At 35.1% G+C, this 25348-nt stretch overlaps 1 protein-coding gene across 9 annotated transcripts in view; it reads left to right on the top strand.

Moving 5' to 3' along the window:
- The window catches only part of VPS13B (vacuolar protein sorting 13 homolog B), a 478583-nt gene that overhangs the window by 224875 nt on the left and 228360 nt on the right, over positions 1–25348 (top strand). For 8 of the 9 annotated variants that reach the window (XR_008746679.1, XM_055800742.1, XM_055800739.1 and 5 more), the window contains 3 exons: positions 2916–3063; positions 14454–14581; positions 21997–22231. Coding sequence is in view for 8 of the 9 variants with exons in the window: in XM_055800742.1 (XP_055656717.1) it covers positions 2916–3063; positions 14454–14581; positions 21997–22231 (511 nt within the window). In the remaining variant the exon portion in view is untranslated. The remainder of the gene's footprint in view (positions 1–2915; positions 3064–14453; positions 14582–21996; positions 22232–25348) is intronic. The other variant, XM_055800741.1, reaches the window with a different exon arrangement.

The raw sequence follows: 25348 nt of genomic DNA, 5'->3' as shown, positions 1-25348 counted from the left end.
TTCAGTTAGTTGGCGTGTCTCCACATAAATCAGGAAATACCTTGGGTTTGGTATTTTTGGCAGGTTGGTTTTTAGCTATTGTTCTGTGCCTTTCTCTGATTGTAGATCTTTATCATTTCCAAAGGCAAGTTGAGCAATCACACAGTATGAAGTAAAAAATACAATCTGTAGCTATTGATCCACTTACATGCATAAATAGTGTATATATGTGTGTGCTTTGTGTACACATACTTAACGTGGTGTGTAATGTATTAGATTATTTGTGTCAGTAAAATTTAGATGTGGAAAAGGATAGCTTTCCTGTAGTTCTTAGCCAGCATTTTAAAAGTTAATTGTAATAATTATACTGGAGAAGTAGTAAATTTTCTTATTTTGAGTGCTGTGAATTATTACTAATCTACTAGTCAGCGTACAATAGCCACAAAACATTATTGCATTGATAAATCTGTGGTCAGTAATCCAGAACAGAATCTGATTTTGACTTCACGTCAACAAAACCTGATATAAATGTTGCTATAGTTCCATAACTTTGTTAAATGTTCTTTATTTATCTTCTTTGAAACATTACCAGTTAGTAACCGTAAAGCTTACATCCTAAGGAGGTGTGTTAAACTTGACTAGCTATTACTTTGTAGCTTGCTTTTTGGATTCTTGTGATGAAATGCTTATGATAACACTTGCCTGCAATGTCTCCTTTCCCATCAGATTCATCTTCTCATACAGCTGTGGGGCTCTTGTCATCTGCTATTTCACAAGCCACAATTTCCTCATCAGTTTGTGGCTAAAACCCAAATCTTGATGATCCTTTTCCATCTAGTTCGACGCTGATCTTTCATCTTCTGCATTCTTTTAACCAGAAATCTTTTGCCAAAAACCTGACAAGATTGTACTGGGTGTCATCAACAGCAACATCAGGCTTGATTTCAGTGAGCAAAGATGAAACAGCTGTTTCATTGTCCAGACCAGCACTCAAGCACTCAATATTTGGTCATAATTTTTTCCAGCTTTCTCTGGCTGCGATAGCCTTGATGTTTTTCACTATATGACTAGTGGTGTACCATTATTATTATATTTTGCTAATCCATTTCTTCAGTGGTTCAGAAATAGATACTGCTTCTTCAGACGGTATTTCCATCCTATTGCCTTTTGTACTGTCTTGTATTGTCTGTGTTCGTTCTTCAGAAAGCCTTGCTTCACTTTGGCAAGTCAGTGTTCTTGCAGCGTTACACTGAGAATTGCCAAATCATGGCTCAACAGTTGCTGTCATGGGAGAGCTGCACATGCCTTTGCCTTAGGAAAGGTGGTATCAGATAAGCTGCTAAATCTTGAAAATAAGTGATGTAAAGTGTGTGACAAAAGTTTAGAAATCTTCAGATGCTCTCTATGCATGTGGGAAGTATTTCTGTAGTGTAAAACTCGTCTGTTCCAAGCTGGTGGGGTTTTTTGTTGTTATGGCTAGAGGACACCGAAGTGGCATGTTACTGTATTCCGGAATGACTTTTTAGTTCTTTTGGAGACAAAGCTGATGCTCGTAGGTTCAGAGAGGAGGACAAATGGGAGTTCTGTTTGTCATTGACGTTAGTATTTTCCTATTAACTTTGCATACCACTGTATATATATGTTGATTGTTTTCACTGGAGTAGGATTAAATAGTTGATTGTCCTTCTTATTTTAATTTACTTTTATAGTGGAAAATGGCGAAGGCGTTTGGAAGTAATTCTCCTTCAATTAAATGATTTTTCTGTTTGTTTTGGGGTTTTGTATGTGTGCACGTGTTGCACACTGCTTGATTCAGTGATCTGTTTTCTATTGGAGAAAATTTACAAGCACATTGCCTGCCTCACACGAATTTGTTTCCCACAGAGATTCCTAATGCAACGTGTGAGGTTTCTCATTACACAGCTATATGGATTACATTTTCACTCCAATACCAACAAAATTAAATTACACAAAAATTGATTAAGATGCATGTAATCTTAGTGTCTGATCTTTACAAAAAACTTTAGTCATCTTTAAATGGTAATCCTCTGCAGTATCAACAATAGAAATTTTCTGCTTTTGTCAACTAGGATAAATCTACAATTTACATAGTAGCTAATGCTACGGCAAAATGCTAACAGCCAACTGTCCAGCAAAACAGAGAATCTAATTTTTTTTAATGATTTTGTCTTTTCTAGCTCACATTAATTTAAAAAAAAAAAAGTAACAAAGCTAATAAACTGTATTCGTTTGTGGACCTCTAGTTCCAGAACCCATGTGTATTAATACACTTCACTTTTCTAATCTTAAAATATGGATGCAGTCCTTCAAACTAGATTTTAATGCCTTCAGTTTTGTTTAGCAGTGTCATATTTTGAGCATTTTCTCATTTATTGATACGCTTGGAAGACAAAACAATTCAAAATCACTAGTAGTGAGAATTAAATTTTATATTTAAGATGTGAGGAACAAATATAATAATGTATAAATATGAATGTGTCTTTTCTTTTGAAGTTCAATGATGGTTGATGAATTTCTTTGCAAAACATCGGAATCTTCACATCTGACTAAAATTTTCCAGTTTCTATTGAACATTTAGATAATTATATAGCTTTGGTGATCATCCAACTTCAGTCACGTACATTTTGATTGGCTAACAGGCATGGTATTTTAAGTTAATAAATTTTATTTCACTTTTTTGTTATCATAGGACTTTTTTTCAGACTGACAGGACTAAAATAAAGAATTACAAGTGCAAGTCTGAATGTAGCATTTCATAATTGGTTTTGAAAATATATGTGCTCCAATCATCATTTCAGGTTGTCTTCTATACATTTCAAAATACGTAGTTTAAGACATGCTTCTCATGACAGTGTCATAATTTAGTATTAATGTGTTTTGGGTTTGAGGGGTTCACAAGGCTTTTCTTTTTCTAGCAGTCTGTTGGAACTGTTCCGCTTGGTGTGTCAGTAACTCGAAAAAAAGAGGATGAAGCATCAGTTGGAAGTGCACCTTTGGCAAGGCAGCAGTCAAATCAAGCCTCTGAGTATGCTAGCAGTCCTGTCAAAACAAAAACAGTAACAGGTATGATCACTTAAAACTAGCCATTCTGCCTTTGCAACCTCCATCAATAACATTCATCCACAACTGAACAGCATCGGCTGTGCAAATACTGGAACAACTTTCAGTTTTAAAGAAATGTTCTCCCATAGAATTTGAACTTTTAAAATTAAAAAAATAGCATCAAACTTGCAATTTGGAAATACATGTTTAATTTTCTTGTCATTTTTCTTTAGGTACTATCTTTGGGGTCCTGATAATTTCATGTAACACATTTTCTAAAATGAGATAAAGGAGATGTGCTTTTGATAGAACATCTGTTTTTGGCCTTGATATTTAATGTTTCAGTCCATAATTTTATCAGACTTTATAAAGTCTGATTAATCTCTTTGATTTCAGTCAGTCTGTTCACATTGCTTAAAGTCTGGCATGTATGGAAGTCAAGATTTGTGCATAAGGAGGAAAGATTCACTGTTTTCAAAATTTGTCCCATAGAAAATGCTATTGTTGACACTTTTGTTTGTGGAGTTGAAGAAATAATTAAATTGAGGAATATTTTCTGCCCACTTAAGAGTGCTAAAGTTAAACTTAGCTATCACTAATCAAGATGTTACGGCTTTCTGGGATTTTCTAGGCAATTTATTCATATAGTACCGTCTGCAAGTAAGGAGATCATCCAAAAAAAGTGACTATCCAGCTGAGACTTTTAGTAATCCTTCTGAAATCCATGGAACAAATTCTCTTTTCCTTTGCATTGATGTTTATTTCCAGATAATCATGAAGTACTTCAAGATGTTGTCTGCTGAAACTGAGATTACAATCTTGTCTGTTAGTGATAGGCTTAATTGATACTTTGAGATTAAAAAGGACTAAAACCAGAGAATCCATTTTCTGAGTGATATGTGGGTTGCCATATTATCACTGGTAGTAAAATAAGAGTAATTTCAAAGACTTCTTTCTATTTCATTTTTGAATATCCTTTGGTTTTACCATTTATCTTTTTGTTTTTATCATTCATTTATGTATTTCCTTTATTTTTGTCTGTAATGAAATGAGTACTAAGTATATTCTTCTTTTGACTATATTTATCATCTGTTCAGCTATATCTACATCATAAATGATATGATTTATTTCTTCTTGAAGTTAATTCTACCTGTGCCTGTTGACAAAGCACAAAGGTGTAATTCACTAGAGAACTTTTTTAATGTTGAATATTTGACATTCAAAAACCAGCTATTTGCTGGCACAGGAGGTCACTGTTTGTGGAAGTAGCTTTGCACTTGAGTTTTGGAAATTAGTGTCCCGGCCTGGTACCTGCTGAGCCTGGTAGCCAGTTTTGATCTTTAGCCTTTGTTATTTTTTACCTTGAGTAATATAATGTAATCACACTGGAATAGTCTACTAAAGGAAAATGTTATTGTTCAAAATCTAGAAATGCCATGAATGCTAGTTTTGCTTTTTTTGGGGAGGTTTGTGTGTGTGAGTGCAGAAATGATAAAATGATAAATTTATTTATAATGTCCTAAAAGCAAAAGAAGGATTTCTGTGTATCTCAACTTCTTCCACTTTTTAATTTGAGGTCAATATCTAGATACAATTTCAGTTGGTTAGTACAGCACACATTGCTGCAAAACCAGAAAGTTCGCTTTTAAGGTTTCATTTGTTAGCTACTACTTACTTTACTCATTCAGTTTATCAGATAAGTCTGAATTAATGAAATTATTTTAAGGGATGTGGTCTGTCTGCTTCAGTAGACTACAGAGATTTCCCAGAAAGAAAGAAAGAAAGAAAGAAAGAAAGAAAGAAAGGAGAGCTTATGTCACACTGCAGTGCCATACAGGCTTGTTCTCTGTATAGCTTCCTGAAACTTCATGTGATATTAGAACCTGTGGAGTTAGTCTTGTGCCCTCTTTGTCAGTATTGGCTTTGCAGTGGAAGATTCAGGGGACAGTAAAAATCAACACATATGTCATGTCACAAAATACTGCTTCTGCTTTGTTACAAAGCCACCAGTTACAGTGGTTAGAAAAGGTTGGATGGATGCAAGTGTGAAAGGTGAGATCTCATTCTCAGAGAAGTTTCAGTAGATCCTTTCTTTTACATTTTGTTCCTTTACAGGTATATAATGTGCTGGAGTATAGTGAATGAGTGACTAGCTTATGAAACTAAAAATAGAGTGCCTGTGATTGTTCTCCTTTCTAATTTTTCTAGGTCTCTCACTCCCACAATTTTTAACTTTTATTTCATTTCTTTTAATTTCACCTACTTTCTGTCTGCTTGTTTTCAAGAATAATTTCTTTCATTATTTGTCTCACCTTTTTAAACCAGGAATGCCACACTGGTCTAGGAGGTGTAATGCTACCTACGCTACAAAAGCATTCTAGGTAAAACGCCAGCAATCCTTGTAAGCCTCGTATTTCTTCATCATCAATGCTTTAGCTACAGATGCCTTAGGTTGTCAGAAAACTGAGATTCCTGCATTGATAGCAAGCACATATGCATAGTATTTGCAGATTGAAAGAGATTGTACTTTAAAATCATGATGTTCATTGATTTCAAATTTACCCCTTTTAAGTCTAGCATGATCTCAGCAGTCACTTCCTTGAGAACTGCTAAAAACCAGCCCTGCGTATTAAATGGAAGCAGTTTGTAATCACAGCTGTAAAATGATTTAAAACATTGATCTTGAGTTCAGTTTATTAGTTAATGGCTGCTGACACCCAGCCAAAAACGAAGCATGGGAAGAGCAAAACTATTATTTATATGGTATCTGTGAAAATCCATGTTTTCTCTTCTTAAATTTCAAAATGTAGTAATTTTCAATCTCCTTAACTACACAAGCTTCAAAACCAGAGTAAGTTAATATGGTTTAAATTTCATATGACATGTCTGTGAACAAGTAAAGTGATGAAGAATATTTTAAAAAGTAGTATTTACCTCAGTTCCTCAATTCACACACTTCTCCCATTCTCAGCAATTCAGCAGCTGCCTGTGAGTTCAGCGAAGTGATTTGCAGACCCATAGGTATACATAGAAATATAGCTCTTAAATCTGTATAGTGGCAAAATGATTGCTATATGTCTGTATAAATATATTTATGCATAGCTTATGTAGCATACCTATACAGGAAGATGATATGGGCTGAAGCAAATGGATAGGAAAGCCTTTCAATGCTGTGCTGTGCACTGTTGAATAATGATTAAAGCTAAATTGTCTGTTTTCACACATTCAAGATGCTCATTCATTACTAAAATAACTTGTAGATTTTGTTCATATGACATTATTATATTATTATAATTATTTTCACTTTGACAAATATAACTTTTAAAGATTAAATTGGGTTTCGTTTTTTTTATTGCCTCCTAGTGAGGTCTTTTTGTAGCCATTACACCAAAATTTGATTTCACCACATCTACTGTGGCAGCCAATATTTAGCAGTGCTTGGAAGTAACCATGATACCCCAGATGCAAATTTGATACTGTGTTGTGAGGTGTAACCCAGTGACTATGACATCTAATTTTTCAATAGCAATGGCAAAGTAGCCTCACACATGTTCTTTGATATGAGGAACTTTTATTGAAGGCAGCTCTTTAGGGAGGCTGCAAAGGTTATTGATTTTCTTTCTCACACAGAATCCTGGTAGTTGACTTTTCTTAGCAACTTTTCTTGGTGGGTTTTAGACAGCTTTTTTCCATAGGCCAGGTTGATCAGGTCCACAGGTCAGAGAGCACACTGGTCTTTAATTTGACTACAACTTCAGTATTACCATGGAGCATCAGTCACAAGTTCAAAGCTGAGAAGAGAATCCAGTGTTGTTTCATTCTGCAGGTGTACATATGGAGGCAAAGATAGGACATGATATAATTCCAGTTTGGGGAACTCTCTTATTCGCGTTTCTGAAACATTGATGTTTTGTTCTGTAGAACTATTGGTCTTATAGAGAAATAATTAAAGAGTTTTAAAGCTTCGTAAGTTCTAAGTTACACCTAGTCTACTATTCATTTGTATTTCAAGCAGATGGAGGATAGTGTCATAACAAGAAAGTTCAAAACTCTGTCTTAGATGGCTTGTTGTATTGTCTGTCCTGTATAAATTGTCTGATTTTGAATAAAGACACAGCTCCTGTTGCCAATTTCTCCCTTCTTCACCCTGATGACTTGATGACTTTTTTTTATTTTCCCAGAACTTGTAGAAATCTAGTATCTTTGAGCTATATATCCTGTCAAATTTTATTTATATTTACCAGCAAATGAAAAACGAATCAGAGGACGAGCAAATGAGTTGCGTGCATATGCATGGAGTATAGGATTGCGTATGCCTTCTTTCCACAGGAAACCAGGGAAAGATCCCCACCTTTCCTTTCAATCAATTCCTAACATTTGATAGTGTAGATATAATAGCATGCTTAGAAGTTGGTCATTAGATACTTAATATAACTGGAACTTCTCGGTTGTTATGGGAAGTGTTAGTAATTCGATTTTGAAAGCTTTACTCAAGTAATTCCTAAAATTCCTGCAAAGTATACACATGAGATCTTTCTGAGCCACTATTAAATACTTACCCAGAGAAGTGGAGAAAAGAGGAAGCTTTAAATGTAGACGTCTATATTATGTAGAACGACTGATGCTGTGTTCGTGTTTTTATTTGAGGTTGCATCTTAAGTTAATAAACTTTCTTACAGTACAGCGTGGCAGAATATGACCTGTACTTAGGAAAAGTGGATGCACTTGCTGATTATTTTTTCTTCTCCCTAAAGTACAACTAGAATGCTGAACTAGATTCCTGCTAAAATGAGCTGTTGGAATGCAAAAAAACTGGCAAATGTGAGAGGAGTCTGGCTGGTGAGAAATCAATGGATTATCTGAAGTATTTGAATTAGTAGGTCACTATTTCTGCTCAATGAACTGAATGATTATCGTTTATTCATGCCTGCTATGCAATGTATGACTGACGATTTATTTGGGAGGATGAATGAAATTAAATAGATGCTAAATAGGCAAAGTAAAGTACAGGAATTTAAATCTGACACACATTTACCTTGGGTGCCTGAAAATACTAGGATTTTTGTAAATGGGGTTTAGTTCCTGAAAGGATTATTTAAAAGGAAGGTTTCCAGGCACATACGATTTAAAGTAACTTTTAAATGGCTGGACTCTCACATACCTATATTGAAAATTAATTATTGTGAGTTTTCAGAGCTAGTAAAATGACTTTAGTGTTATGATGACACGATTTCTTCAGTTCATTGTGTGGATTTCAAAAATATTAGTAACACAAAGCCAATGTAGTATATCAAACATGCTTTCTGTGTGGAGAAATTCAAAGTTGAGAAACAGTGGGTGTTTATGTTTAGATATTTAAAAGACTAATGAATTTCCAGTATATTTTTAAAAAGACAGAACACTGGGCAGAATTTCTCCTGCATTTACTAGAAAAGTTTTTGCAAATCCAAAGGCTGAAATTCTTACTTTACAGTATAAAATTTATTTTTAATGGTAAAGGATATTAAGATAAATTCAGGCATGGACTTTAGATGTGAACGCACATATAACACGTTTTTGTAATTACCAATATAGTAGCTCAGTTTTGCCTGAGAACGGCTGTTACTGATTTGTACAGAAGTGTCAGTCCTTTTTTATTTTTGTTCCCAGAACTAAATAGGTATTTTTTGCCAGAAACAGTGCAGCGATCATTAAGAATATGGTGGGACAAAATGCTGACCATAGTCATTCTCTAGGCAACCCCCACTTTCACACAGAAAGATCTTTTCTGCTTGCACAACAATGTTAATGTCACACTTGTCTTTGTTTACTGACACGTTTACTCCATAAAAAGGCATGTTGAGTAAAAAGTCAAAAGCCTGTATGTTTTAACACTTAGTCTGCTGCTAATTCACCGAATGACCATTCAAAGTTTGACACTACATCTCTCTGCTGCTGTTACCCTAGGTGTAAAGGACTTGCTCTGGTTCGTTGTCAGGGAATGTGTGGCTCAATTATCATCTTGATTGATAGAAGTAACGTATTATCTGCGCTGTTAATAAAGTAGAATGCAAAAATGCTTAATGCCCAGTAAAGGAATTATTTATGCTAAGGCTATTCAGTATGTGGGCAAATATACTGTGTATTTTTATAAGCTTAAAAGGACTTCCTGCTGTTATTTACATACTGCTTTTATTCTCAAGCATCCTCATGAAGAGTGCAAACATTTTTACATGCAGATCGTCATAGTCTATCCTTAGAAAAAATATCTCATTATTTTTTTTGATAAATAATTCAAATATCAGTCATCCCGGAATGGGGGTAGGGGAACAACTTCTCTTAAGATTCTGAAAAAATAAAATGTGAATGTTTCTGAAACAATTCTGATGGATACCGATGGTTCTGAAAATACTGGTAAATACAGCTTTGAGCTTCACCTAATGGTTGCATTGAGCCTGCTACTTAGATTTACTTTTTATTTTTAATTGGATTGTGGGGAATAATAGTATATTAAGAGAGGAAGTATTTTTAACAAGATATTCCTCAATGTTTTTTCAGTTTCTCATAGATGTATAATGTTCTAATATTAAATCATGGAGTCATTTGGAAATGAAAAAATTCCAAATTATTAGATGGAAATGCATTCTATTTTTCTTTGGCCATCATATACATATACACACACACACAAGTGTGAATCAGTTGTAATGCTTTCATATATCTATATACAAACATATATGTTTAGTTCTGTTGTGTTGCAAACATAAAAGTATGTAGACTTAGGAGAACTGGAATGTAAACCTAAGGACAAGCAAGTTTTTGTATAATATTTCACTGAATTTTTACTTTTGCACATTATTATACATAGAAACCAAAGCCCGCTGGTTTACAGAAAAGAGCAAGTAAGTTTTAAGTAGGTGATGGGTTTGTTGGTTGGGTTTTTTTGTGGGTTTTTTTTTTTTTTGCAGGGTGAGAGGAGGGTAGGTTTTGGTTTGTTTTGCATATGAAGAAACCAATTAATCTTTCACAAAGAAATAATCTGTAGGCCATTTAGATTTTTTTCAGAGTTGTTTGAAGTTTGAATTTTCTCCTCCACTGCATTTTAATCTCATTTATAATCCCTTAGACCCCTTGATCAGTTCCTTAATGGCATGCATTTGTTGCAGACACCTTGGTATTTTTGTTTTTATTTCTCATAAAAAGCCATATCTAATGTATGAAAACGTGAACAGAATTAAGAAATCCCAATGAGCTTTTTGACACTATGGAGACTACTTCTAATTTTAGCAGAGAAGAAAATCTTTCCAGAAAGAGCCACGTAATAACAGTATGCTTTCCTTTGATTTCTTTCTTCTTTTAAATACTATTAATGTTCATGTGTTTTGCTGTCACAGCCTCTTAGTAACTATGATTAGTTTGCAATAGGATTTTTCTCAGCTTAACTCAGTTCTGATGTGTGAGAAGCTATATGACAGACAGATGATGTGATGTGGGAAGGAAAGCTTGCCCAGCTTGTTGAGGTCATATGACAGATGCATTTTGAGTACCGTCATATGATGGAATGGTGGAGAGGGTGTGCTGCTGCAGGCTGCTGCATGGCTGTTTGTCTGTGAACCTTGTCTTGCAGCAGGAGCCCTCTGAACTTTTGGGGATCACTGAAATGACAGGTTTTCCAGCAGCAGGATAACCTTTTCCAACCAGAAAGAAGCTGCTGCCCTCTTAATGCGTGAGGTGTCTGAGGCATGCAGTGGGCCAGGAGAAATGCATCATTTTGTGCCAGAGGGACGAGTCATGATAGATCTGTAGCACATAAAAATTAGGAATAAGGTATTAGCATTGTATTTTACCTCCCTTTAGTTCAATTGCTAGCTGTATGGAGAGAGGAGGAACTGAAAGCGTGAGGCCAGTGGTGAGTACAGATTATCACTAGTCCTCAATCCAGTAGTGGAAAAATTTGATCTGTGGTCTTTCGTGCTTTGATTTATTTGAGGAAATGTCTATTTGCCCCAAATCTTCACACTTGAGAAGTTTTATTTTCCTTTCCATATTTCTTAGGTCACTGAATATTAATAGGAGAGAACAGAACCCTTTTCCCCAAAGGTCTTTTTATTTTAAAAACTTTTATATACTTTATGGATCAGACTTCTAAAGCAGCCAGTTCTCAGTAGGCTAAAAAACATAAAGGAGGTATATGTCTATATAAGAAAGACACCTCTGTCTAGAATTCTTACCTGTAAGTTCTGCTTAGTGGCGTCTTCTACAAAGAGAGTATAATTAAGATTAATTTTGCGGGATTGCCACTTGGAACTCGCTCTATACTTTGACCATATATTGTGAAATGAATTCTGAAAAAGGCTGTTTCTGGTAGCTTAATCCTGATTGATCTGATCAGTCCTTTTTAAAAACTCTGTACGTTACCAGTGTGTGTTCTGAAATTGATGGTGAGGGTGGCAGCCTTTGAGTGATTGATAGTTGATTGAAATGGTTTTAGTGTGTAATCGGTATTTTTGTAAAATATATAATGTGGGACTAAAAGATGAGAGTAGGGATGTTTTATGTTCCTGTACACTGATTTTCTTAAAAACTCCACTTGTGTAACCTGAAGGCAGCCTCCCTCCGTATTTTTTTTTCCTCATCAGTTTGTGTTTCATACAAATCATATTTTCTATCTCGCTATTGTTGACTGGCTCCTGGCTTCCACACAAGGCTGATTGCAGTGCCAGGAAATGTTCCTAGGTTTTCAGTTCAGTAGTAGCTGAGTAGCATAATTGTTTTAGGAGATTAACCTTCATACCGAGACAGATGGAGCTGATCCAGTCTACATGTCTACTATAGAGGACTAGCCAAACACACGATAGCTGCAGCGGACTGCTACAGTCTCTTAGCAACTGCCATCTACTGATGGCCTTGCTGACGAGGAATTAAGACATTGTGTCCCAGCATCCCTTCAGACAAAACTGTGGGACTTACCAGTACAGGAAAAAAAACCAAACAGAGGATGTAATTTTTCTTTTATTTTCAGGAGTTCACTTTTTTTTTGTGCTTGTTCCTTCTTTCCACTCTGAAACACTTCTTAGTACTTCTCTACTTTCCATGATTTCTGGTTGACTGGTTCCTTATCTGTTTGTTGGGTTTCAAAGCTTGCCTTTTTTTTTTTTTTTTTTTTTTTTTTTTTTTTTTTGGTGTTTTGGTTGAGTATGTGTGTTAAGGTGAAGCTGTTGTCTGTGATGGATATTCCTGGAATTTGAACCAGCCTTGCGGGTTTTAATTGTGTATATATGGAGAGAAACAAGTAGTGCTTTGGACAGCTAATGTTATTTTTAATTCACAGATAGTTGTTTATGGCATTAGAAAGTTGATTCCCCTAACTGAGAGCGAATTAGCAGAGTGTGTATTTCCCGGCACACAAAATGTGGGAGACTGGAACAAAACCTAGCTTTAGATCCTGCTCACAAGGAATGCACTTATTAAATGATGTAGGATGTTGATATTCCCTGCTGATTCTGCTGTAGAATATATGAGTTTACATTGTATTCATCTGTTCATCCTGACCTGAAGCATTCCTGCCTGTGAGATTTGCAGTGTTTCACGGTGACTTTGTATACTTTTCTCACCCCTATCCACACTTGTATTCTGGAGTACAGTGCTCCAATAACTCTTTTATTTTAATATTTCTTGATACTCAAGCTGTACCTAATTGTTATCTTGTAATGTGTGTAGTGTAGGGCCTGACTACACAGAGAAGATGGTGTGAACTGAGGTAGGGTAAGAAGTTAAAGCAGAACAGCTATTCCTCACTGAATGTCTTTGTTTTAACTTAATCCATTCATAATGTGGATGGAATACTCACTGCACGGCATGAAAGCATCCACATGAGAAAATATTATGAAATAGCTACTCCATGCTGCTTCTCCATATGAACAATTTACTTGTTTGTCTCTCCAGCACAGCTGACAACAAACAATCCTGAAATGTCATGCTTTTTACATTCTTATGATCCAGTTTTCATTATTTAGCATTCTAATAGATCCACATTTGGAGCCAGGAATATCTGAGAGGACTAATTATACTGCAACCATAAAAATCCTCTTTACTCTTTTGACCACCTCTCTTTTTGAATCTTTGATTCCCATTCAGTTTAATAAAGTTGATGTTTCCTTTTATTTTCAGATCATTAAAAATACTATTTTTTAAGGATTTTGTCTAAATATTAATCAAATATGGTCTTTTCTAGCCTTGATGAGGAAAACATCACAAATTAATTCAAGTGGCATTAAGATTGCACATTCTTGGCAGAAATTCACCTCTCAGATGTTTCATTTTTAAACCTTCGCATGTTTCCTTGCATGATAAAAACTGACTGAAGACCCAGTGGTGCATATCAAAGGGCATATACTTCTGCTTATGTGATTTCAGTTGATAGCATAATTTTGTTTTAAGAATTTTTCTGTAGTGTATGCCACAGATTTCTTCTAGCTGTATAATTGGGAGACATAAATTGTCACACTTGTGCTGATTTCAATTTAGTTTACAATGAAGTTACGAAGATTTTGTAATTTATTCCTGCAGTTTTGTCAGCTTGACAACATGTAGGCCATAACTGGAAATATTAAAGAAGCTGACAATAGTTTTGGAGAGCATCCCAAAGCGTAAGAGGAATGATATTCTGTAAGAAATGATGGGAGGAACTGTGTACCACTCATGCAGTCTTTAATGAATTGGTAGTTACTACTTGATCCCTTGCTAGTCCTCTTTTGAAGTTCTATTGTGCTCGTATTCAATTAAATGCTTCTGTTACCTAAAATCTTTTCATATTTGTGTTATTAAATAACTAAAAAAAAAAGGAAATTTCTCTTTTTACTAGAAAACATTGAATTTTGCTAAAATATTTCATGTCTTTAAGCTTGGCAAAGTAAGAAAATGATTGAAATTTTTTTGCCTTTTTTTGGAAGAATACTCAGATTTTTTAGGTGAATTTTTTAAAGAAAACAAATCAAAGGATTTAATTTAATATGGGCTGACTTTCATTTTTGTGTGAGTTTCGAAAACTGAAATATTTTTTTTTTAGATTACACTGGCAGCAATGTATGTGAAAACATCTTGGATTGCTATTCCATCACAGAATAGATTATCACTCTTTGAAAACTGTCTTAACTTGCTTAGGTCAAGCGTTCTTCATAATACTTTCTTAGCAGTTTATGTTTTGAAAAACTTTAAGCATTTCATTTTATTGTGTTTCTCACCAGGCTTAACTGATACAGTTGTATTGCCAAGTTGAAAACTAATAGTAGACACACTATTATCACATCTACAGTGAGATAACAATGAGAGAAAATCTCTCTTAGAATTTAAAATAAGTAATCTTTTTCATTGCTACCAGTAAGTACATTATTTAGTTATATATTAATTGTGTAACTGAGTTTTGTTTGCATTAGAATCTCGTCCTTTGTCACTTCCTGTGAAAACCATGCTGAACTCATCTGAAAGCTGCAGAAGTCCTGAAGAAAGAATGAAGGAATTTATTGGAATAGTGTGGAATGCAGTTAAGTGCCTTACACTTCAGGTAAGATGAAAAGGAAGTGAAAAAACCCAATGTCTTTCCAAACTTTATGGTACTTTTTATGCATCCCAGTGCTTTTTATTACAGAGTTTTTAAAGGAGCTCCAAAGTTTTATTGTCTTATTTCAGTAGTTTCAAAGTCTTACAGAATGAAAAATAAAATACAAGGTTTGGGTAAATTAAGCAAAGAAGGCTTTGGTTTTAGAATATTAGTTTTTGAAATATTTTTTTTATATCTAAGGGGAAGAGCCTTAAAAAATCATATGAAGATAAAATTCTTGTCACGCTTTCCTGTAAGCTATACACCTTTTTACCCATCGTTAGATTTGCAGAAAATACCTTCCTTTCTAAAAGTATTTGAGGAAAGTGTGTATGTTAAGTACTTCCTTGGGGTGTATGATACAGTATGGTGTTAAACAGATGGCTCAGCTGCTTACTTATCTACCTCTTTCATAAAGGACAAGTAGATGACCGCTCAGATTAGGCAGTTTCATCCTAGACTGCTCTAGATGGTGATTGCTGATCAGTAAAAACAGTGTTTTCATGTAGCAGTATATATGGATGTGATTAACAAAAATCTGATATCCACAGCATACTGAAGTCCATTGTTAGGACTGCATGAACAAATAGTAGATGGCTTAGAAATGCTAGAATTAGGACTCTGATCTTCGAAGTATGTATCAAGTGTATATATCAATTATTACCCTAATTTAGAATTATTATAGTCTGTGCCTTTTGAACAGTACATTCTGTGAGATTGGTATTTTATGGCACACCAGCATATAGTAGCAAAACTACTGTGTTAAAATAAAGTTTTAAAAATACACCCCCCCCTATTGGTGACAGAAAGCAACTGTTAAATGCATGTTTCTTCCTACTAAGAAATACATTTATTTATATACAGGGGCATCTCAGAACCTATGTCTGTTTTGCTGCTTCTTCATGCACAAAGGCCTTTGGGTTCAAAAGACTAGACAGTTTGAAAGTTTAAGTTTTGCCTGAGCAAAAACTTCAGACTTAAAACTTGATTGCAGACCATACTGAAGTTGAGGAGATGCATTCTATAACTCTAGGTTGCAGCCAGCCTCTTTCATCATTGTTTCCTGAGTATTTTGCTTGTTTTCCTTTCTTTCTTAATGTTGTTGCCACTGGAGATTAAAATAGCTAGATAAGGGGAGTCAAGAGAGATAATTTGTAAACTGTGTGGAGGAAGCAGTGTATTTTTGTTATGTGTCTGGGTGGTACCTAGCACAGTGAGACTCCCTGTATAAATGAGGCTCACAGTTTGAGTCAAAATAATAATGAGGATGATGAAGAGCTGGATCCCTTATAAATGGGGAAAATGGAATCAGGACGAAGGTATTCTGCTGGTACATTTTTGAAGGTACTCTTTGTTATGTGAGCCGCCAGCAGTCCATTCGTTTCAAAGAAATTTAAGGTACCGACCAGCTAAAAATGAAGGTTGCCTGTTACCAAATAGAAAAAAAAAAAAAAAACAAACCCAAAAAATAAAGGTTGTGTTCAAACCAGTGGGTTATTTTGTGGAGGTGAAAGCTGTTAACAGTGATGGGCACATATTTTCTCAGAGAGTAATTTGTAGGTATATTGCTCTTCAGACATAATACATTCAGGGATCAGAGCTAATACTGGCAGAAGATTTCTACATTTGTTTACTTTCTACAGGGTTTTTTGCTAAGGTGCTCATTCTTTCAGTTTTCATCATTACAAATATGAAACTATTTTTAGGTTTTATCTAAATTGACATTAAATGGCTCTATGAATTAACAGAACAGCTTGCTTCTGGTATGTTTCATTGGTATGCTTTGATCATACTTGGTAAAGTATGTGCCAGTGTCTTGCCAGAAGGATGTTACGTGTTACCTGCGAAAAGTTTCAACAGATTCCAAGGAAGCACACACAGGAAAAGTCCAAGAATGTGCTTCCAAACAAATATGCAGTACTCCTTCTTGGTGAACTGCAAAGGATTTATAGATATCATTGCTGTGCTTTTTCTTATTGCTAGTAGTCCCTATGTCTATTTTATTTAAATATTTTCAAGACACAAATGCATATATATAGCTTTTTTCCTTTAATACCAGCCTAAATGGGAAAGCTGAAATTTGTGCAAGGCAACGTATAGAGGATAAGATGATGAGGGTTTTGACTGTTTTTCAATTCAAGTACTGTGTATTTATTTTATTAAACATAATATGCATTTTATTAAACACCTAAATATATATATGTGTAAAATTCATACAGATTTTCTGTATTTTATTATCACCTGGCATGAAAAAGGCAAATTTCTGGAATATTTTGTCTGGTTAAATACTGGAGCCACTTAGACTCTAAGTTTTTTTTCTAAAGCTATTTTCATGTTTTTGGATCTTTTATTAATGATTGTAGAACAGAAAGGTCTGTAGTTGTCGTCAGCTAAAACAGAACTTCGTAACTTAAAATCATGAAAGGATTATTCTTTTAGTGGAAGTTTGAGTAAGTAAATGTGTTTGGAACCAAAGTAACTGGAAAGTTTATTTTGGATCCAAAGCTGGTACTAGCTTAGCCCTAGCCCTGGCTTGCTCATGATAGAACATTGCATGAAGATTTTGTGCACTGGAGTTGTGGTAAGCTATTAGTATTTAAGTGAAAAGACTTTCATACTTCACTATAAAAAGTTGTTTTTATTATTTAGTTGTTGTAGGATTTTATATCCAGCCTTGAAGTCTTTTTGGCAGTTACACTGTGTAGGAGGGTAATACTCTTCACGTGTTCTTCATACTAATAGTTGCTAAAATAGTGGAGCAGTATAAACACAATTATTTTTAATTGGTTGTTAATGCTGAATTCCAGTGAGAACAATGAAGGATCTGTATTAAAAGCAAATGAATTAATGAGTAATGTTGCAACGAATGCCAACTAAATAAGAGTGTAATTATTACATATAAAACTTATCCAGCTATTCCACATGCCTTTAAATATCCCTGAAATTATTTGAAAAAATGAGTCTGTTTCCTGAAATTATTGAAAATAATATTTTCTTTAAAGCATATAACTTGTACAAAATTTTAGTCAAAGTGGAACACTGATTGAAAGAACAGAAATGTAAGGATGGAATTGACTGTAGAGTTCCTGTTCTTTGAACGGTGATCTTTATTCATGGGTCAGGAAGAGATTCTGTGACTTGTAACTTAGCAGTTACAGCTATCAGCTGTTATTCAGCACTTATGAGAGAGGATGATTTCTTAAGTCACTCGCTTACCACAAACAGACAAAAATGAGATTTTCCATAACTAAATAAAAACTTTTTAAAACTCAAGTTTTCTTAGAAATGAATAGAAATACTGTATAGTGCTGAGACACTGTTCTTTAAGCAGTCAGAGAAGATGCAACTGATCCTTATTATACTAATTTTTGTGTACAGATTGCCTGCTGTTCTAGTTCTCTTACTTATGTGCTCTGCTTTCCATTTATATAATTTTTACTTTTTGTCTAGCTTCAAAACATGAATTTTTGGCTTGTCTTTTTAAATGCTAAAAAATTGTGTGTGTCTGGCTCAACTGCGGATGGCCTAATTGGGAAGAGCTAATTTGGATGTCAGAAGCTGAGATGTGGTTTTATAATAATGACTGCACCAGAACCCTTATGTGAGACAATCTTTACAGTTTTGGGAGTCGTCATGAGATGACAGACATTCTGTACCTGAAACTCTCAGAAAAACATGTTAGCCTTTCCGCATAAGAGCGTATGATGGATCATGGTTAATGCGTAGAGAGGCCACTTCCCAGGAGACATCTTTATGTGAGCGTCACCTTGTGGGTCATCTTCAATGCCTCCGATTGGTTTATATAGCTATAAAATGTGGATTAGGGAAGGGAATCTCCTTATGGTATCGCTGTCGTGAAAGGCTGTAAAGACTTGTACAATCTGTCCTTCCTGCACTTGTGCAGGATTATTATGGCATGTCACTTGTTTTGTTGCAGTCTCTCCTACCTGCCCTCCCCAGCTGATAAGACCTAATTCTTTTGCAGTTTCTATTTCACTGTTCTCTTTATCAAGCAATAACCTCTTTTTTAAAAAATAGGAATCCAAAATACTCTGTTTGTTCCAGTAACTTAATCCTTTCTTTTTCATATGGGAGTCTTAAAGTCATTGCCCTTTCTTAGGCTTGTATGTTACTAAAAGCTTAGAGCAATATGGTTTGCGTAACTTTTTAAAAGTAGAAGCGAAAACACTGCTTACCTCATTGGTTTATCATTAGTGTATGTTACTTAGCATGTATGGGCCTTGACATAATAGAAATGAAAATAGAGGGTTATTCTGTTTCAAGAATTTGTAATAATTCCTTCTCTTTAACACATGAATGTGTTCAGTATTGGCAAAAGAACACGTTGCTACCAAAACTGAAATAAGATCCTTGAAACAGAAAGGATGTTGCCATGGAAAAATGAAGTAACACTCAGTGCAGCTGCGAAGCATTAATGAACAGGATATTTTTTTAAAAGATCATTTGTGTTTGGTGTGGCTTGGAGGGTCCCAACCAGATGGTTTCCATGAACAGGATCTGACCCCCAGCTTGAGGACTTCTTACTGGCAGATTACTTCATTTTCTTTCCCTTGGATTGTCAGATCCTTACATTAATGCAAGATTTACTGCTGCAGATTTATATTCAGTTACATAAATCAGTCACATTTTACATTAAATTCACAATTTTAGACACACAGTTTAACAGTTATTTAAAAAGTGTAAAAAGATTTATATGATAGCTTTAATATATGCTATTGATGTAGTTTAATTTTAAGAATTTGGATTACATATATTTTAAAGCACTTTCCGATTGGTGAAGCAATCTGCAGCACGCATTCTCGCTTTTGTCCAACATATAATTCCATCATTTTAGGTGCACTCTCCCATTCCTTCACTGGAACTTGTTATTACACAGAGCTCCAGATTCTGTCGGCTACATGTACATAAATTCCATTGATAGGTGTGTGGAAGCAGAATCCGCTTCTGTGAATTTCAACAGGTGCAATTCAGTTTTTATACTTACTGGGCTGCTGTGCATCCAAGTGGGCAATTTCTTAAGTAATTATAACAATGGCATGATTTGCTTTGAAATTCAGAATTCTGCCATATGTTCATTGTCTGTGCCTTTGAAACGCTGCAATGATGTTTTGCAAAATTCATTTATTCCTGCAAAAACTTTAAATGAAACACGAGTAAGCAAACCATACCTGTTAGCAAATCTGTAGTATTACATATGAAGGGCCTGATGCAGTCATGTAAGCCCTACCAAAATTCATGGTCCAGCTCCCATTCAGTTGTTTGAAAATGAATGGCAAAGTAGATGAATTTCCCTCAGCCATTCGAAGGAGTGAAACTTATGATTCCTTGTATTCTTGTATTCCTTGTATTCTTGATACAGCAAAGTAATATAAAACAAAAATGATCTGAACAACTCATTTTCAGTACAAAGCTGTAGTAAACTGTAAATTAAGTGTAAAAACTTTACTGAGTATTGAGATCTCTTCTCAAAAGTTCTTTGTAAAGCATCACTTGTAGATCCTGCTGGTGGTAGTGCGATGAAGTATAGTATCTCTCCAAGTTGGTGCAATTTTTGGATTATTATGACCACGTGGTTTGTATATCCAGGCAGCATTTGACTTTACTAGTCATGGTTATATATATGAAGAGTGGATGATTTTTTATACACTGTTTACTCAGCAAACACTCTGATAAAACAAAAGTTACAAAAGTTATACTGATCATAAGTTCTTTTGTCATCTATTTATCATTATCCCACAATGGCTTGACCTGCAGTCTATTACTAATAGACCAGAAAATGATCTAATGTGTCACTGTACAAATCTTTGCAAATTGACACAATGACTAATTTACCAGTTTAAAAAAAAATAAAATCCAAATCTATTACATCTGTAACAATACACCATTGCTTTTCATCCAGTATAAATAAAGTACACTCTGTAACCTTGGATCAATAAACTACTTATCAAAGATATAATTAACTTCATTTTACAACTCAAACAGTTCTAAAACTAGAAACAAACACAGACTTCATGTAACAATGTATTTATTTTTGCAAAATTCTACTTGTATTTTTCTGCAGTGAATTCTTGTCAGTTTGTCTAAGCAAAAGGGCGCAAAAATGCTGAAATAAAGATGAATATCTGTGTTCTCTTCACTAGGCTGGCAAAGTACTTATGGTGCTGGGGAATTCCAGCTCTATTGCAAATCACTATTGCGGTCTTCAGGGACTGCTAGCCTTTAGGGGAGGGTATGGAGTACAAACATTGTTTATCAGTTTTGTGATGTCTTTAAATTATGTCAGATTGAAATACTCTGTTACGTAAGTTTACAGCAAACAAATGTTCTTTTATCACAGCTACAAATAACATCTTGTGTCCAACATTTTGTACACTAGACTTTTCCAAACAATGTGAAGAAATGAACTGAATCATAGCTTGTTCTCTTTAACCAAGTGTTCAAGGGTTGAGGCTGTTAGGGCTATTTGATATCCAGGTGCAGAATATTACTCGTAAGAGCCAAGGAAGACTAACAGGCCGGAGTTTACACCACCTCTGAGTTAACAAGTCAGTTCTTGGTTTGGGCTCACTCAGCCCTGCTAGAAGCTCATAAGAAGATGGCAGAATGGTCAGAAATGTTTCAGAGTAACAGCATTGCTTGAAAAGAAAGAACAAAAAAGTGCCGTTTCATATAAAATTATGCGCACCACTTGTGATTTGAAATGAAAACAGGACAAAAGCTGTATAAACTTTGTGAACTGTCTTCATTTCTCTTTGTATGTATGCACCTATCTATTTATTTTAAAGTCAGTTTTTCACTAAAGTTTATATTTTTCCAAGATTACCTGATGATTAACATTTTGTACATGCTCATTACTGTTGACTGTAAAGACAAAATTTTCCCTGAAATAGGCCTTTATAGAAGTCTTTATAGAAAGTAACAGCATATAAAATGTTGATTGATTCTAGAGGCTTAGCTACTGCTAGCAAAAGCTAATGAACTGCAAAAAGAGGAGGGCTTTCTCAGCTTTATTGTGAGAACATTTTCTGACTCAGTTACACTTCTTGTAAAAAGCTGTTGAAATGTGGATAGATGTATGTTCTGTTTATATGGCAGCACCTTTCTGATCAAATTTATAGACTAAAATCACACTTCTTTCCACCCGTCACATAATCATAATTTACAAGAATATATTGTTTTCCAACATTTTGTGTCATCTTTCCTCTTAATTCAACTAAAAGCTAAAACTATATTCAGTCAACTGTGATGGATGAGTATCCCGAGATTTTTGTACCAAGTTGAATACTCCACAGCAGGGGGCAGTGGGGGGGAAATGGTGATCTGTTTCTGAGAGATCTTTCTTGCCTTTGTTTTTTCAGCTTGAAGTGCAATCTTGTTGTGTATTCTTTCCGAATGAGAGCCTGCCTTCCCCAAGTACTATTGTATCGGGCGACATTCCTGGGACTGTGCGAAGCTGGTACCATGGACAAGCCAGTATGCCTGGCACACTTGTTGTCTGCTTGCCCCAAATAAAGATTATGAGTGCTGGACACAAACACATGGAACCACTGCAGGAGATTCCCTTTGTTGTGCTGAGACCTATTCTGGAAGAAGGTAGTGTGATAAACTCAAAAAAGCGTACTCTTTAATTTCCATTTTTTACTGTTATGGACGTGATCTTCATTTTATTTTGAAAACTACTGATGTTGTGCTGCATTTTTAGCAGTATGTTATGTATTATTGATAGCTAGAAATATTAATGACAAGGTTTGCCCCATGGAGATTAAAGTGAAACTCATCATCAAAGAGTTAGTTCTGTGATATATTTTGTATATTTGTTGAAGCCAAAACAATTCAGAAGTGCAATTTTTACCTCCACTGGTTTTGTCGTTCAAGTTACTGTGTAGCCACAAACAGTTGATTTGACACAACAGCAGGGCACAGCGAGTTGTGAATTCCACGACAGAATAGAGGCAGGTTAGGAAACGCTTCTCATGCCACCTTTGCTGGCAAAAAAAAAAAAAAAAAAAAAAAAGACAACCAAAGCCAATCCAAAACAAAAAAAAAAAAAAAAAAAAAAAAAAAGGGAAAGAAAAAGCAACCAAAAACATCCCAACCCAGTCTTGGATCTAACATTCAGACTGGAAATTAGGAAAAGGTTCCTCACTGAGAGGGTGGTTGGTCACTGAAACAGGCTCCATAGGGAAGAGATCATAGTACCAACCCTGTCAGAGTTCAAAATTCACCTTAATGATGTTCTTAGTCATATGATTTACTTTTAGGTAGTCCTACAAGGGGCAGGGAGTTGGACTCAGTGATCCTTATGGGTCCTTTCCAATTTGAGATATTCTATGATTCAATGTAAGGTGAGAAAAGAAATTAATAAATATAGCAAACTATCAAAAGAAAAGAATGAGACTTCGTTGGTCATCATGATAGTCAACAACTGTGTTGTTGACTACAATCTGTAGGGATTGTAGTAAGGTTTTTATAGAGATTTCACCAGAAAAAAATTGAGAAGGTTTGAACAAGTGTTTATGGGGGGCTGCTCTTGTGCATAGGCTGAGAAAAAGTACAGTAGTTCTTGTTTGAAAAGCTAATATTTGGTAGAGGTTTGAGTTGTAGACCAATTTGAGAGAAGAATCGGCTTTTAACATTCCATGACTGATTGAGAAATGAAAGGAGGGGATAAGCTGCAAAGGACCTAGCAAGTGAAATTAAGCTGTTTATGCAATACGTTTTGGTTTTTTTTTTAAAAGAGAGCCCCCAGCAATTATCAAAGTAAATGGTAAAATGGATTTGCAGCAGTATTCTGAAGAAATACTGATGTAAAAATCTTGTTCTACAGAAATTAATACAAAAAAGTGTGTATTGGAAATAGATGAGGCAAGTATCCTTAACAGTCTTGAGTCTTGGGTTTGGTTTTATTTTAATGGCATTCATCATAACTAAGTGTAAAATTTCACAGAAATTCACAGAAGGTTGTAGTGGTTTAACCCAGTAGGTAGCTCAGCCCCACACAGCCACTTGCTCACTCCCCCTTGGTGTGGGGAGAGAATCGGAAGGGTAAAAGTGAGAAAACTCATGGGTTGAGATAAAGAAAGTGTAATAGGTAAAGCAAAAGCTGCACATAAAAACAAAGCAAAATAAGGAATTAATTGGCTACTTTGCATCAGCAGGCAGGTGTTCAGCCATTTCTGGGAAATCAGAGCTCCATCACACATAACTGTTACTTAGGAAAGCAAATGCCATAACTGCGAATGTCTTTCCCCTTCCTCCTTCCCCCAGCTTTTATTGCTAAGCACAGTGTCATGTGGTAGGAATATCCCTTTGGATAGTTTGGGTCAGCTGTCCCAGCTGTGTCCCCCACCAGTTTCTTGTGTACCCTCAGCCTCCTTGCTGGTGGGGTGGGGTGAGAAGCAGAACAAGTGTGCAAGCACTGTTCAACAAGAACTAAAACATCCCCATGTCATCAACAGTTTTCATTACAACCCCAAAGCATAGCACCATACCAGCTACTATGAAGAAAATGAAGTCTATCTCAGCCAAAACCAGTACACTGGTGTACAGTTAGTTCAGTATTGTATTCTTGAACTATATTAGTTGGAAAGAACTGTTGCTGTTTTGTGTATTCATTCGAAGGTAAGGAGAGGGAGCTGCAGCAATTGTTCCATTGCTTTTGTGACAGCATTTTCTCGGGAAGTTACTCTGTTTACTGGATACTTATTGCTGAACTGTAAACAATTATAAAGTGTATGCTGTGAAAAATTAAGTCAAAAGCACATTCAGGAGCTACTCCTGCCTTCTGAGATTCATTTGGATTTGTAACACTCTTCCCTCTCCCTTTGTTCTGTCACTTATATTGGACCTCTCTCTGTGTGTGTATATATATATATATGTACGTATATAAGGCTTCTCCTCTGCCTTAATTCACAGCAACAAAATTAAATCATAGTTTTTAATACTGAAAGTCATATTGGAGATGTTGCCAACTGAAAAGGAAAAAAAAAAAAAAGAAAAGAAAGAAAGAGAGAAAGGTATATGTCTTTTTCCTAATAACTTTTCGTAGGAATTATCTAATTTGCTAATCATTGCGACAGATGAAAGATAGATAAATTTAACCAAAGTCTTCAGTTGGTTTTAAACCAATGATGTAATTTAAACCGTTTATGAAAGTAAGAAGTTATTTGAGTTTTGTCAAATGCAGATTTGGAGGAAGGATCCTAGTGAGAGAAAAGAATCCTCCTGGCTGGGATAAAGCCTATGGTAAGGAATTTATTTGTATGTGGCTTTGTGTTCTGGGAATAATGCCAAACAGAAGTTCTCACAATCTTGATATTTTTGATTCTGTAATGGAGCTATTGCCTTCTCCCATGCCAAAATGCCCCCTTAAACAGGCTATTAAAAATATTTTTTTCAAAGCTTTTAAGCACCTTCTTTGTTTCTTCCCATGTAGAGGTAATTAATTTTCATGGACTCTTATGGGGAGAGTCTCTTAATTTGCATTCTGTCTTTGAACAAGATTTCAGAGACATACCATCATTCTTAAGACATGTTACCATCCCTCTGAAATTATATTTATTCAACCTTGCTTTTCCTGGAAACTATTTTTTGAATCATTCCTTCTTTTATAAAGAAGATATAAGCAAAAAGCTTGTTTACAAGGATGCATTGTTACTTTTAAGAAAGCTGTGTGCTCACATACATTTTTCTTATTACGTGGGAAAACTA

The sequence above is a fragment of the Falco peregrinus genome, chromosome 3 (assembly GCF_023634155.1).
Source record: "Falco peregrinus isolate bFalPer1 chromosome 3, bFalPer1.pri, whole genome shotgun sequence".
NCBI classification, from domain to species: domain Eukaryota; kingdom Metazoa; phylum Chordata; class Aves; order Falconiformes; family Falconidae; genus Falco; species Falco peregrinus.
This window is presented reverse-complemented; position numbering and strand designations above follow the sequence as displayed.